General features: G+C 30.8%; 1 protein-coding gene across 2 annotated transcripts in view; it reads left to right on the forward strand.

The window, feature by feature from the left end:
* The window catches only part of dsx (transcription factor doublesex), a 151360-nt gene that overhangs the window by 77614 nt on the left and 58463 nt on the right, over positions 1-15283 (forward strand). Inside the window, exon 3 of one of the 2 annotated variants that reach the window (XM_088193340.1) lies at positions 2844-3080. The exons of the other annotated variant lie outside the window; for it this stretch is intronic. Coding sequence (XP_088049466.1) covers positions 2844-3046 — 203 coding nt within the window. The 3' untranslated portion in view covers positions 3047-3080. The remainder of the gene's footprint in view (positions 1-2843; positions 3081-15283) is intronic. 2 annotated transcript variants of the gene reach the window in all.

A 15283-nucleotide genomic window follows, 5' to 3' on the forward strand; every position in this document is an offset into this window, starting at 1 on the left:
TGGAAAGATAATTTTATGCCATTAGTACTTAAATATGATTTCGGGAATATGTGCGCCGCGGCTGGCTCGAATAAAGCGCAATCTGGAAACCCAATTTTCGACCATTTTTTCGAGCGTACACGCGCGGGCACCGACGGATCTGTCCGTCTTGGGTGCCTGGCGGACAAATCCGATCGTGTGTGGTGAGAAAAGACACATATTTGTCTGTCCGTCGTCTGTTCGCTGTCCGTGCTAAAAACGAACGAATCGGACACGGACACGGAAACGCAGATCCGAGTATCCGAGTGTATGCACGAAAACGAGAGTTAACAGTGTTTTTTGTTAAAATGTATCCCTTAAATTATTTTATTACCCGGGACTTTTTTAATTTGCGTCAAAGTTGCCGCCAACGCCTAAAATAAAATTTTCCTGTTAAGGTTTTATTATTGTAAAGTGTAAAAATATCTTATATGCAAATATAAATCCCAATTCAATTATAAATATATATATGGATATATATATATATATATATATATATATATATATATATATATATATATATATATATATATTATATATATATAGACTTGGCCATAATAATGGGTACCCCAATAAATGTATTATATACTAATGAAATACTGATTAAGGTTGCTTAAAATGTTTATTTTAAGCTTATTTTTAATATTAAGTAGGCCTACCTTTAGCTTTAATTACAACTGCAACCCAATTAATGACTTGCAGGTGGACGGAGACAATTTTCTCTAATCCAGCTGCAATTTTTCTCGCAGCTCAGTTTTGGATTTGTAATTGTGTTGGATAACCTTTTCTTTTAATTAGTATTTGACGCAAACCAACCCCTCCTTTTTAGGGAAGTATGACACGGAGCGCTTTCTTGCTGGAATCGGGTGGTAGCGTAGTCTGTGCTTAAAAATATTTTTCAGTAGGAATCCATTAAAGTGGATTTCAATATTGAAATATAAATGTCAATATTCATACTACTCTTGCAAGTATACAGTTTTCCCACCCCTTCCATGCAAATCCAGACCATAACGCTTCCGCCACAATATTTTACTTTGGGTACTATGCAATTAGCTAGATATTATTCTCCAACTCTTCGACGCACGTGTACTACATCAGGTGTCAGAAAAAAATTAAAAAAGTATGATTATTAAAAAAAAATATTGCTTCAAAAGTTTTTGAATAAATTAACTTTTTAATATTTTTTTTTTATATTAACCAACTTTAGTTTAAAGTTATCTTACAGTTGGTTTCACCGAACCAAATGAATTTCGGATTGTCCAATTTCGGTGTTTTCGGGCCCATTCTAACTTTCGGGTTTTATTTATTTCTGAAAGCTACAGTTTGTGTCGGGCTTTACAACATCTGAGTTCCACATTGTTGAGCCTTCTTAAAAATTGGATGGCTCTTCGCTTGTAGACTACAGTAGACAGCTTTGAAGACGTTTTTTGACGATTTTTAAGGGACTCACGAACCAACATTCGATCTTCCTGGGCTTTTGCCTTTTGTTTTCTTTCAATTTTTGGCTTTGCTTTGTAAGAACCACATACGTTGAACCGTTTCAAAGCATTTTGGATAGCGTGTCGTAAACAATAAATGCGTTTACTAATTTCCTATGTATTCAGTCAATATATTATATTCGTTCTTTGAGCTTTACTTAATTCGCGTTTCTTTGGATTTTTTTAAATGTTTATATAATATTAAACATTAATTATTAAATAAAAAAAATTATAACGACAAATAAAGGCCGAAATCACATAACTGAACATAACGGTCAATTAAACTTGCAATCTATTTTTTTAAATAAACGACAAATTCCTTTGTATAGTTCTGAGAATTACGGTTAAAACTACCTGCTAAAATATACTGGTCAGACAATGCACTTGTAAAGAGTTACACACCATTATAAGGGGTGCCTCATTATTCATCCTTGAGAGTAGAAAAATCTTTGTCAAATTAATCTGAGATCGATTGGAATTATAATTATATAATAATCACAAATTTCTATCTCTCAGACACGACAGAAATTGATAAATACATAAAGATTTGAGGCTTTGTTATTGGTCATCGACTTATATAAATGCATTATATCGTGCCGGTTATAACCAAACTAAATATAAACTGTTGTTTTTAACTAAACTAAAAAAAAATATTTCCTTAAAAATAAATATTAGGTTAGCCAAGGTTGCCACCATAAAAACTTTTGACTCTATATCGTCACTTATATGTCTCTTTTATGAACTTTTTAAAATCCCTTCGTAGATATAACAAATTAAAAGTGTAGTTAAATTCAATGTACACTCTCCAAATATTTTTCTTTTCATCACATTATGAATCAGAATATGATATTTATATACTTATATAAAGATACTTATCCTGGCATGTAGCCAAAAACATCACAAACACTGAGGATATGTCATGCTTCCTAGTATGTAATTTATCCTCGAGTACAAAAACATACAAAATATTCGATAATGCTATCGCCGCTGTTCGATCGCTCTTAACATATTTTCGACATAATATCTTTAAGCATCGACGCAATATCTTAAATGAACCAATTAACGCTGTAACATATGTATGTACATGCTTGCAAAACGAGTACCTATACAAATAAATTAATTAGCGTTTGCATTTTACAAGCATGCCGAGTCTATCACAAATTATCTGCCATATCTTTACATCTACTTTATGGTATTTGTCGATCGTAAATTACCAACAATGGTGTGCGTTCTTCTCTTTCATACTTTTACGTAGTGCCATATCGTGTTTGAATGCTATCACAAATTAGGTTATAATTAGCGATATAACCGAGAGATCGTGTCCTAATGGAGATGTTGTTTTTGCAGGGGATAAGGCAACGCGATTTTACCGAAAGCGTATGGCCGAGATAAGGGACGAGTCACACGCTAGACAGAGGATGTACATTTCGCGATACTACAATTACTTGACCACGTCGTCTGGTACATACATACCGTTCCAAAGTATGTACCTGCCAGAATTGATCAGAGCTCCCCCGGTGACCTCAGAACTACCGCGGGCACCGTCCTAGCCACGAACTACAACTACAACACCCACATCATTAGGTACAGTAAACAACTTATTGCCATTTTATTGCATGAAAATTAATTTTAAAACAGACTGCAATACAAAAAATATTATCATAGTAATAAACAAGCTTTATCGAAGTTAGTCCACAATGTTATTTATCGGTTACAATATTTCATATACATACTGAATCGTTTTGACAGGTGAAAGATTACAAAAATACTATATGTACGTAGTCGTACTTTCGCGGGTACAATAATCTTACTTGACTATATTTTTTTTGGGTCAAAAACCCTAATCTACTTTATTTACGTTAAAGTTCAATAATATTCAGAAAGTGTAGATACAAGGCTAGTAAAATATAAGTGATTTTTATTTGGTTGGCAATACTACGGTTTCCGCGTGCCACAAGGCAGAGTTTAGTTTAAAGTTACAGTAGTATAGTGTTCGAGTGTGTGTTCAAAATGGCAATTTATAATCCTGGCATTTCATTTATCAGGCTCGTTTACTCTGTGCGTAAAGAGAAACTATTGCTAAAATTAATTATAATAAATCAAGAAGATATGACGTTCATGACTAACACATTACGGTCCGCTATTTTAGCAGATTTTTAAATCATATACTATTTTTTAACCGGCATTTTAAAACGCATGAACGGATTGATTGCGAAGTTTCGTTATCACGCGAAAAAGCGTGAACGGACCGTAATATGTTGGCAGTGTTGAACGTTTTGATTGATTATTATTTTTATGAACAATGTAAACGATTGTTCTTTATGAAATGGTTATCGAAATCTGAGTTGTTTTTTTAAACATATATTGGTATAATTATTGTTTGTATATAATGGCCATCATGATGCATTGGAGAAAGCTGTCTAGTCATGATAGTCAGATTTGTTATAAAAAATAAATAAAATAAACACGTTTTATGATACACTTGTCATAAGTTTTGTCCCAATTTCGCTGTGAGATTTTGAATCCAAAAACTAGTTTAAAACGTTTATCAAAAGATGATAACGCAGTTATTTATTTTTCTTATTTAAACCTGCTTTTTTATTGCTTTTTGATTAAAAGTGTGTAGGTCTCAAGTGTTTTTTATTTACTTATTATAAAATATGTATATGCTAAATTATTAAATCATATTTATATATAAATACTAATATTCCAAAAGGAAAACTAACAAATGTTTTAATCAAGTTCAAGGAGCACATTTTTTTTAATATTTCATATAGCACAATTTTGGCAAAAAGTGCATAAAATGAACTTTTACTTTTTAAACAATAGCTTTTTTCATTTAAATGATGTCATGTCTTCGATGTCATACAAAGATAGAAAGCTATTTAATTTATTTTATATTGTAGCGTTAACTGTTTATGATATATCATCATAAAATGTTATTTTTAGCCACCCTATGTTTATTTTAATATATATTTAATTAAGCTGTTCATTGGCTCGGTCCCACGGTTCTCACCTTTCAATATGTTTCACATAACGTTACATTTCATTAATTTTTCATTCCATAATATTACATTATCTAATATTGACGAACACAGCAGTGGACGTTTAAAAGTTTAAAATCAAACACGAACGGTTTGCGCTCCTTTGAAAAAAGGGACTCACGCGATCCTTTCGCACGTATTAACAGATAAAGGGTAATTTGCGTCAATTGTCCATTACATAGGATTTACCTTTTGTGAAAAAGCCGCGAATGAAATTCTTTTGTTGAGGCAGAAAAGTTTGGATCATTTAGAGTTGTTTTTGAACTTAAGTGTAATATTAACGTCTAAATATTGTAATGAACGTGGGTATTTTGAGTTTCCCGATACTCTATATTGACGGTTCAACTGAAAACGAACACGATTTTAGTATCATCGTTGTTAATAATGATATACTAGATGTATTTTTCAGATGCATTACCTTGTGCGCATAAAAAAATGATTACTGAGTCGCTTTGAATGCTTTAGTTGCCGCATTTGAGAATTGAGGTATATAAATATAAACGTGTACTTATAAATGTGTACGTACTAAAAATAGTATTTAATAAATTAAAATGTCGTTCAATTACTTAATTTGACTAAATAAACTGAGAGCCTAAATATTGGACCTATCAGTTGCTAATGAAAAATAAAAACCATGGAATGAATCGAAAGAAAAAACCTTTTCGAGCCATTACTAATATTATAATGATAGTTTGTGTAATTAAAAAATAGCACATACAGATAGCAATAACAAATAAAATACGACAAATTCTTTATTACCCTGACATTATCAAAATCTAACCATAAAAATCACTCTCACCATAATAGTTATAACCGAGTTGAAACTTCTGACACTTGTATGTCTCATATATTGTAAAGCCAGTGGTACTTTCAGTGCTTCGTTTATGAATTTTGCCTTTGGTTTTTAATTTATTTCAACCAGAATGCACACAAAGACTAGATGCTTTTATTAAAATTGTAGCGAAGTGCCTTGACACTTAGTATTTCAATGAGTTGCTCTTGTAGTTACACAATATGTTTCTCTATCAGCTTCTATTATTATTATTTTTAATATGGTAATTAGGTGTGAAAAATAAGTTTAAATTAAGGAGCAAATTTTGGAATAAAATATTTATAAGACAGTTGCAAAAATACTTGATTGGGGGTAAGATCAAATAGTTATGTTTTAACTTAGCTAAGCTCGATGACAAAAACGCATAATTATCTAATAATATGTTCTATTTTTTATATCTTAACGTTTTAAAAATGAAACTGTTAAATAAACAGTAAAATTAGGTCAAAATTTTATTATTAAATTATAAAATATCATGTGGTGAAAAATTATTATGATAAACAGTAAGTACGTAAAATAAAATTATTTTACCCTTTATTACTGTATAAAATTAATTAACGATTCAACGAGTTTTTGATCTAACTCGTTATGACAAAGTTTTTGTTACTCAATCGGCTTAACTTAGGACTATTCCAAGGCCAGTCAAAAAATTTTTCCCCACATTTTTTTTATACTCTGACATATTTTAATAAAGTATCAATTTTATTATTTTTTAAATCTCATCTTTACTACATAAATTGAATTTATCAACAAAAAAACTGTATTGACTATTTTCTCACAATGACAGTGTGTAGAAACATCCATAAAGTTGCAGTCCATGTGATTTTTCTGCCGAATGGATAAATAAATTCACATATGTTTTTTAATTCATAGCCTTCACTGTTCCGTCGATGAAGTGAATACCTTCAATACTGAAATATAAGGAGCAACCCCGTTTCATTTTCCATTTTGGATTTTCTACAGTTGTATGGAGATATTTTACGCTGTATCTTTAACCACCTTGATGACGAACCTAATGCACACTATTCAATCTCTTCCTCAATCGAATACAATCTAGCTTTTATGTCGATTGGCCCAATGTATGCGTGTTAAATGCACTTCTTTGGTAATTAACATTTTTTGGCAGCCACCCTAAGCCACATCTAAGAGTTTTTCGCACTTATATATGTATTAAACGTTTAGCCAATACTCACTGGTAAAATCCAGTTTTTCCCCTATCACGTAAACACATTTTCACCAAGGGTAGTTATTTTTACCCTTATCTGATTTCTTGCATCTATAAAAATCTGAACTGATAATTGGCTTGAAAACTACAAATTATATAGTTTGTTCTTTCGATATCCTAAATGTTTTTTATAATTATTTTCACTGCGAAATCTGACGTTCAAAATATAGACGCACCCCTAAATATGTGATAAAGGTTCCGAAAAATCCAACTAAGAATTACGGATTCATACCTAATTTTTGAGGATATAAAAAAATATGCTTTTTTGCACGTTATTGTATTTTACTGTTATCTATCAAATTTCGATTTATATATCTATACTGTAAAACAAAAAATACATGTGTATGTACATATGTCTATTTGTCTGTCCGACACAAGAATTTCTCATAAAATATGAATAATAGCGACGTGACATTTGCACATCTCATTTCTAGGTCAAATGAGTTTTTTTTTTATTTTCAACTTTTAAGTTGAAAGCATCTAATAAAATTAGTTCTAATCCATTTCTTAAAAATTATATTTATAAAATGTTTATTTTATATATAGTTTATAAAACATACTTTGCTTTTCGCGTTTCACGTCTTATTATATTATATATTATACACTTTCAACTTTATTACACGAACGTGATAATTTTTTCCTTAATGGTAGGATATAGCATTTTACTTATTATGTTATTATTTCTTAAGCATAAAATGATTGAATATTTATTACAGTAGAAACGAAATGAAGCATACATAGTATATATAACTGTATTCTCCCTAAATAAAAATAACTCACTGTCTTCAAAATTAGATAAGGATTAAATAAAGTTTTATTTTATCACTCTCACCTGGGCGTCACGTGCTTCTCTCAGATTTTATCGTTTTTCATTCCCAAATTTATTATACGTTCAAATATATAATACATACATCTAAAACGATTTATGCAATAATTAAAAAGTAATCCAGCTTGTCCAAGAATTGCACATTGGCTATAAATGCGTCCGTGTGTCAATAAACTGTGCTAGGTTCAAGTTTACGATTTCACCCTAAGCGCTCGCACTTATTCCACGTTGCCCTAGGTCATTACTAAAGTTGAAGGAACGAGGGTTGTATACACCCTTTCGTGTTTCAGGATTTCTTCGCGTGTTTACCCTTAACCCTTCATTTACCGGATACAGTATATCCATTATATATATGTACATAAGTATATAAATTTTGAATAAATACGATAGTGTTTATTTGATTACCATAATAAGACAGTACACTCCGTACATAATAAGAAATGAATATGATTTCAGAGAACTTTTAAAAGCATATTTTTAAATTACTTACATAAGTGATAAACATATTAAATGCATATATGCATGTATATTTTCCTATGTCATTGATTTGTATTACTGGTGATCGATACCATACATTATCTCCTAATGTATCTTAATAAAATCTTTAACAATAAAAAAGTACTAATAGAAAAATAACCGTAATTTCACAGAAAAATATAATTATTGAATTTTTGTAGAAAAAAAATTACAATGAAATAGTTCATATAGCAATATTTAATGTTATATACATATGTACGTCACTACTTATAGAATGTTTAGAAATTTTTTGTTCTAAAACTTCTAAATTAAATAAACCATATTTTTAGTATAAATAAATTTTAAAATTATAGAATATTATTATAATACCTCAAATATATATATTTTTATATGCGATCGTATTTGTTATTTTTCTTAAATTATATGTATGAAATTACTTTTATTATTTACATGTTATATAATATATATATATATATATATATATATATATATATATATATATATATATATATATATATATATATATATATGTATGTGCTAGTAATACTGGTATATATTAAGAAATAAAAATACATACATATGTATATTTGCATATAGTATGATAATTATCGTTGGAAAACTTTGTTAGATATGGCATGAAATAATAGAGTAGAACTTTTAAAGTTAGAAAATCATTAGTTTTAAAATATTTATCATACGTAACTTCGCACATATCGTCTTCATACTTTATGTACATATATTCAAGAGGGTAATGATTAAAAGTTTACTATAAATTACGGTTTTGCATATATTTATTATAAATGTTTATATAACAAATTATTAAATCAATTTGCTCTTTATTAATAAATAATATGTATAGAAAAATAATATTCATGTTGATGTACACATAGATAAACGTATTTTTACACCATTAAGTTATTAAATGCATTTGAGAAATACACGCAATAGTATCGCTTGAGCTTTTTGTATTGTTTGACTATAATTTCACAGTTAAAAATAAAAAAATATTTAAAGCTAATTTTTAGGGAATTGTAATATTTATTCACATTGATTTTGATTATTTATATATTAAGTATAATTTTATGTTCATTGAACCTTTTCAAGGGTCAAATGCGTAATACACAGATGATAAAACACGTTTAAAATATACGCAGGTATATTATAGGGTCAAAAAATATCGTAAATCACTAGTTGTCAAACGTTAGTATAATTGTGGAATTCGCGTTTTATTACCCCCAGACATACGCATATATACAAACGTATAAAACGATCTTTTAAAATTGTATTGTGCAAATAAAATTTAATTCCACACCATATACTTGGCAATTTATTGCTGTTTGGCGCATCACTGTCAAGGCGTTTGCCAAAGCTTTAACACGCACAACAATCTATATTTAAGGTTTCTCTTCAAGAATATCCGTTCGTTTACATTCAAAGCTATTAGGCAGTATTTTCCGCTTTCGATTATAGTTTACCTTTGATGCTTAATGATTTCTGCGCAGTTTATATGTATATAATTCATCGACTTCCTTATGGGATCACGATACACGATCTTTATATAATGTTGCACAATTTTCTATAATATGTCTCAATCTTACAACCCATACAAGAATTAAATATTTCAAGGCATTTTAATCCTTTAATACTTTACACTTTTTTTTCTGAAGAGGCAATAAAGTTGTCGAATTTTATTTTGCATTTTTGTTTTAGATATGTTTGCTTTTTGTATGTCACGATATATCATAAAATCATTTCACTTGGAGAATAGTAGAGAAATTAATTCGCAAGCTTCCTTGAAAACACGCTTTGCTCATTTTGATTTTACTTGTACCATTGATATGTACACTGACAGACAGGTTGTAATGGAATTCAATTTTTGAAAGTTTACGATATGGCGAACGGGCGCAACAATGGTCTCATCGCGTTGAGCGATTCTGCAGTTTTATATCTTCATTTTACAGTGGCAATGAAACTTTTTCATACGTGACCAATATCGTATATTATTACGCGTAATAAACTCATATAAGTTCCTACTCCGAAATGAAAGCTTTTATGCCGCTAATTAAAAATATATACTGCCTCGATGCATTAAATTTAACAAAAAAAGTGAATACTCTGAAATCGCGTGTTGCACTTTTAAGCTCGAGTAACGATAAATGATCGTTTATGTGTAAATATAATACATATAATATTTTTATAAAAATCGATTAATTAAAATAAACGATCGTTTAAAGTTTATGTTTCTAAATCGCCTTATTAACATCTTTGTGTTTTTTGTAATACGTCAAACGTTACTATGCTTGCAATGGTGTAAAACTAGTAGAGCACGACGTTAGTTGTCAAAGTTTAATGTCCGTTTTTTACGATCTAAAAGTGCAAAAAAATTCAAAAACTCAATTCGGAAGCATACACCTACACATCCATCCCTTTAAAAGTTTTGATCCGGCAATAAAAATCTTTCAATCTATAAAACTAATGCATGCCTTGGGTACCGGGTAGTAGCTTAGCTCTGGCGATTTAACCGGATCGAAGGCTGGGCTCGGTCATAAAAGTCTCTTTACCACCTAACCTCTTTCCAAAAACCACCTAGTCTGTAAAGGGTGGGTGGATGGTTTCACAAAACCTAGACTGGCCACACTTTGAAAAATTGGATTGATATGATTTAGTTAATTTTTATGATCCGATCTATCAATGTATAATATTCTATAAAATGGTGTTAAAAACGTGTACAATAATTCATTTCGTTTTGCTTTACACAAATGCGGTGCGTCTACAATAAAAACGTTATTACTTAAAGTCAGCTGAATGTCAAAAGATACCTGGAAGGTTCAATGAAATGAGGTATTCTCATGTGAAATAAGCAACTTTTATTTTGCTATAAATTATATTATAATGACATATTTAATAATCCGTCTCCTTCGTCATTTCTCCATACTGAGGATCGTGACCCCCCATTGACGCCTAGTTAGATTTATTAACCCTTTACACTCCAGAAGTTTTTACAAACGCGTTCCAGCAACTCCCAAGTAATACAAAGTAAAAAAAAAACAGGTTATAATATATATAATGGGGTATAAATTATGATGATTTATTAATGTGTATATTGGATATTTATTTAAAAAAATATTTTTTAAAAAAGCCAGATATTTTTTTACAAGTTTTCAAGTAAAGTTTAAAATAATACGCGGTTTTTATCTTCTTCCTATTATGGTTATTGTCTTCAAATTCTGATTATTAAATATATTAGGTTATTCGGAAATAAATTCCGTTTTTTAATAAAGCAAAAAAATCACTTATATTATTTTATTGTATTGATATAACCTCACACTTTTTAATCATTTTTTTAATTCTATGTTCCGTTATTTCTCTTTTCACATCGTCTGCTTTTCATAAGCGTTGTATCGATCGAAATAAATGGTAGACGGAAGCAGCAAAGTCTGGAGAATTAGGTGGATGAGATAAAACCTTCCAGCCAAGTTCTTTGATATCGCAGGGATGCACATTGTCGTGTTGTAGAACTATTCTGTTAAACTTCAGCTATTCATTCAAGCTCAATGTTCAATCTGTTCATAATATAAGCTTGATGTTATTGTTTGGCCAGATTTAAGAGTTTCGTAATGCATAATCTCACCGTAAATACAAAATATTTTTTTACATTAAGCTCGGGCTTCGAGGTATGTTCTGCTACCTGAATTTTGGATAACCACTGTCTTACGACGATTGTTGTTATACAAAAAACTCTTTTCAAAAAAAGGCGAATAGCTTTAAGATCCAGAAGCTCTTGGAATGTGCGGATACACACCGATTTGGAGACAATGTGCACATTCTTCCCAATCTTTCTTATGTGTATATGTACTGTTGAATCGGACTGGATTCGTTTCTCGGCTAGCTGATGGATAGTTTGTTTATGATTTGTCTCCCACATCCAGGACTATACTTCATATCGTAATGCTGATCATCACTCATATGTTTATATTATATATTGGCTTATCCCACGAGTCGTCATTATGATATCTTCATCTTCATATTCGTATTTTTCTTCAATTATTTGCTTATCAATAATTTATTATTTTTGACAATTTGACATTGACTCGAAACTCTTAGTTGTAACCCTTTTCCTTAATAATCATTATTGTATATTATAAGGCTGATTTTTTAAACATTTTTTTGCTATTATGTATAAATATAATATAATGTATAATAACCTATACCCTTCACGGGATATACACTTGGAAGAACAGGTGATATTAATTGGATTTTTATGAATGGGCGAAACGAGACCGATTGCTAATTTATTCGCCACTGCGAGATCTTAAGATCCGCCGATGGGCAATAATATGGAAGGGCTTAAAAGAAGAATCCCTTCGGTCAGTCGATGCGTCCCTGGACGATAAAGCCAAACGCATAAAGCCATAAAATGCATCTCGGTAATAAAAGCGAGGGAGGTTACCTGAAGTGCAACACACAGACACACATATACATACACCGAGCAGTAAAATTTATCATTGTGCTGTTTTCGGATTAATGCGAAAATACGATATCGATGTTAATTCAAAATGATATATTTTTATTGCGACAACCGTACGCAGTAATTTGATGGCAATGTTAAAATTTTAGTGGTTGTTGCATCTCTCGCTGTCGATAGCGATGTTTATTGCGTCGGCGATGCCATCTTTAATGCCAAAGCATGGTTATAGCTGGCGAGATTTGCCTGTGCGAAATGCTGTGTGGTATTGTACGGAGTATTCGGATAGTAGAAACAAAAACGTTTTTTACTTGGATGGCAAAACTGATGTTTCCGTTAGGGTCCGAATGACGCGAGAGAGTTTATCAGGCTTCGTGTCTGTGTCTATGATGTTTTTAATATATTATATGACTTTGTTATATTATAAGAAAATATTCTTTGTATGATTTAAAGCTTTGTAAGCTTTGTTTATCTCTTGGAAAGCTTTCGAAATAATGTATAATATTTTATAGTGGGTTCAGTGTTGCTTATAAATTTTCTTCGCCTTTTATAGCAACAATAATAAACTATTTGCTTTGAATTATTCATAAAATTATCGTAGAATATGTTACTTTAGATATCGGAAAACAGCTTGAAAATTAATAGTCCATGCACCTGTCCAGTTCAGATAGTATTTAATAGACGTTCAGTTTGCCTATGTATAATCTGTGGTGGAGTTAAATATTCTTAAGTAACATGATCTTTAATATATGTTTTTAAATTATTATAATATAATATAATTAAAAAAAAAGTATTTACATTAATTTTAAAATTAGACATATTTATATTAAGATTATTATTACCTCATCTTTTTTTATTACTATATACCTTTATTTTTTTAATTATTGAATTACAAAACTCATCGGCATATTTTTCGGAAAATTGTGATTTTTTAAAAAAACTAACAAATATTTTTGGAGTTGCATTTACCTTCAAAGAGGTGTAGCAAATTTATCTTAGTCTCTTATTAACATATCATAAAAAGGCTTTTGAGGGATGCTGTGTAATACTTGTTGCTTCATAAAGTAAAAATTATTGAGCTGCTTGTATCACGTTATATTAAAACGTGTGTTTTTCATTGTCATATTTTTAAAAATACAACATTTATGACTTTTTACTGATTTGAAGTGGCAAAAAATATAAAAAATAAATATGAGGTTCTATTTATATATTTTTTACACTTCGCGGCAAAATAATGCTCGCTTCTGTCGTGAGAAGTTTGGAATTCTTTAATTGATCTTACTGATATTTTCATTATTAAATCTCTTTTTTTTAATATGTAAATTTCTGTACCTAAAATCTTGATATGTTGGTAATTTTTGAAAATAATCTACTCCCATAGATTTAAAAAAAAAATCTTATTTACTTAAAGCGCCAATCAATTGTCAACAATAGTGTCAAGGACGCTGTAATTTTTCGTCCCTTCATCTGTTTCTATAATTCTTCTTTGTTTAGGAGGAAATTAATTTTCTATATCCATTACTTGTTAAAGTTTGTGTATTAAATATTTTTACATACAAATTTGTCTTATTTTTGTCAGTCCCAGTATGTAATGGAGCATTGTTCAAATTGTTTGTTATAACACAATTTGTACTTATTACTAAAGTTTATTGCTAAACGTATTAACTCTTACCGAAAGCACAAACTCTATTGTACTAGCCATGACTAGTATTTACATGCATCTGACATAATTTATTTGCATCGGCGTCTCAAATTAAATTCCCCACGCTTGGGTTCGAACCCGCGACGCGTCTGACAACAATACACATCATTCGTCTTTTTATCACTACACTGTCTTACCCACACAGTTGCTTTCAGTGGCAGTGCACATAAATGCACTTTACACTGCCACACCCACACAGTCAGCAAAACGGTCTACCGCACGTGCCAATAAGACCTTAATAAGACCAGTCATCAAGCAATCTCCATCAAGTCGGGTAACTTATGGTTTATTCTGGTAGTTCGACCAGTTTGCATCCGAATATAACTCTTGTCGTTTAACGAACGGCTCATTCCCGGCTTGGCAGCTAAACGCCATTGTATTAAACGGATTATGCCATTACACTTTTGTTATAACCGGATATAAAGTGCGCTTTTATTGACCGTGTGCGCGCCGCAGACTTCGAAACCGAAAGGTAGTATACATCTGTTGTTGTAAATAGCGTTATTTATCGCACAAGGCATTGTGGATTTTCACGACGCTATAAAATGCTTTGCCATTATTATTCTGGTATTATATGTAGATGTAGTCGAGCATCGAACGTGTGTGAAAATAGTGAAAACACCCCTGTAACTTTACCACGTACACGTGCGTTTATTTATACAATCACACGCGTTTCTATAAACAATCATTTTCCCCGTTGAATTAGATAAATGGAATTTCAAATGCATTGGGGAAAATTTATTTGATTTCTCTATGACTTAAGTATAAATATAGGAATCCAAAAATCATTCGTAAATCGACGCTATGGAAATATTCAATATTATCAACTATTATCTCTGATCATGAATATTAAAAAACTATATAAATCAATGTATTGTAATATTTAATTCACATACTATTCAAATTTATTTTAAAAAAAGTATGAAAAACATTAAGAAACCAGAATGCCATGTTATGCCTGCACTACACTCTCTGGAAGTTGGTCAAGGTTGGCCAAGAACGGAGAATATAGGGGGTTACTTCGGTCGAGTTCAGTTCTGCCCGCTCTAAAATCTCTCGGAAGTTGTTCGAGGCTACCGAGAACGGGAGGTAAAGTGTGGGTTATTCAGTCGACTTGGCCAGCTTCGAGCGCTTCCGAACATTGTCGGCAAACGGATCGAAGTCAAAGGAACCGAAGTCGGAGCTGCTCTTTCGAGCGTGAGCGGTGAGATACTTC

This window comes from Plectrocnemia conspersa, unplaced genomic scaffold (genome assembly GCF_051122295.1).
Source record: "Plectrocnemia conspersa isolate PC_06_02 unplaced genomic scaffold, ASM5112229v1 ptg000009l, whole genome shotgun sequence".
NCBI classification, from domain to species: Eukaryota; Metazoa; Arthropoda; class Insecta; order Trichoptera; family Polycentropodidae; genus Plectrocnemia; species Plectrocnemia conspersa.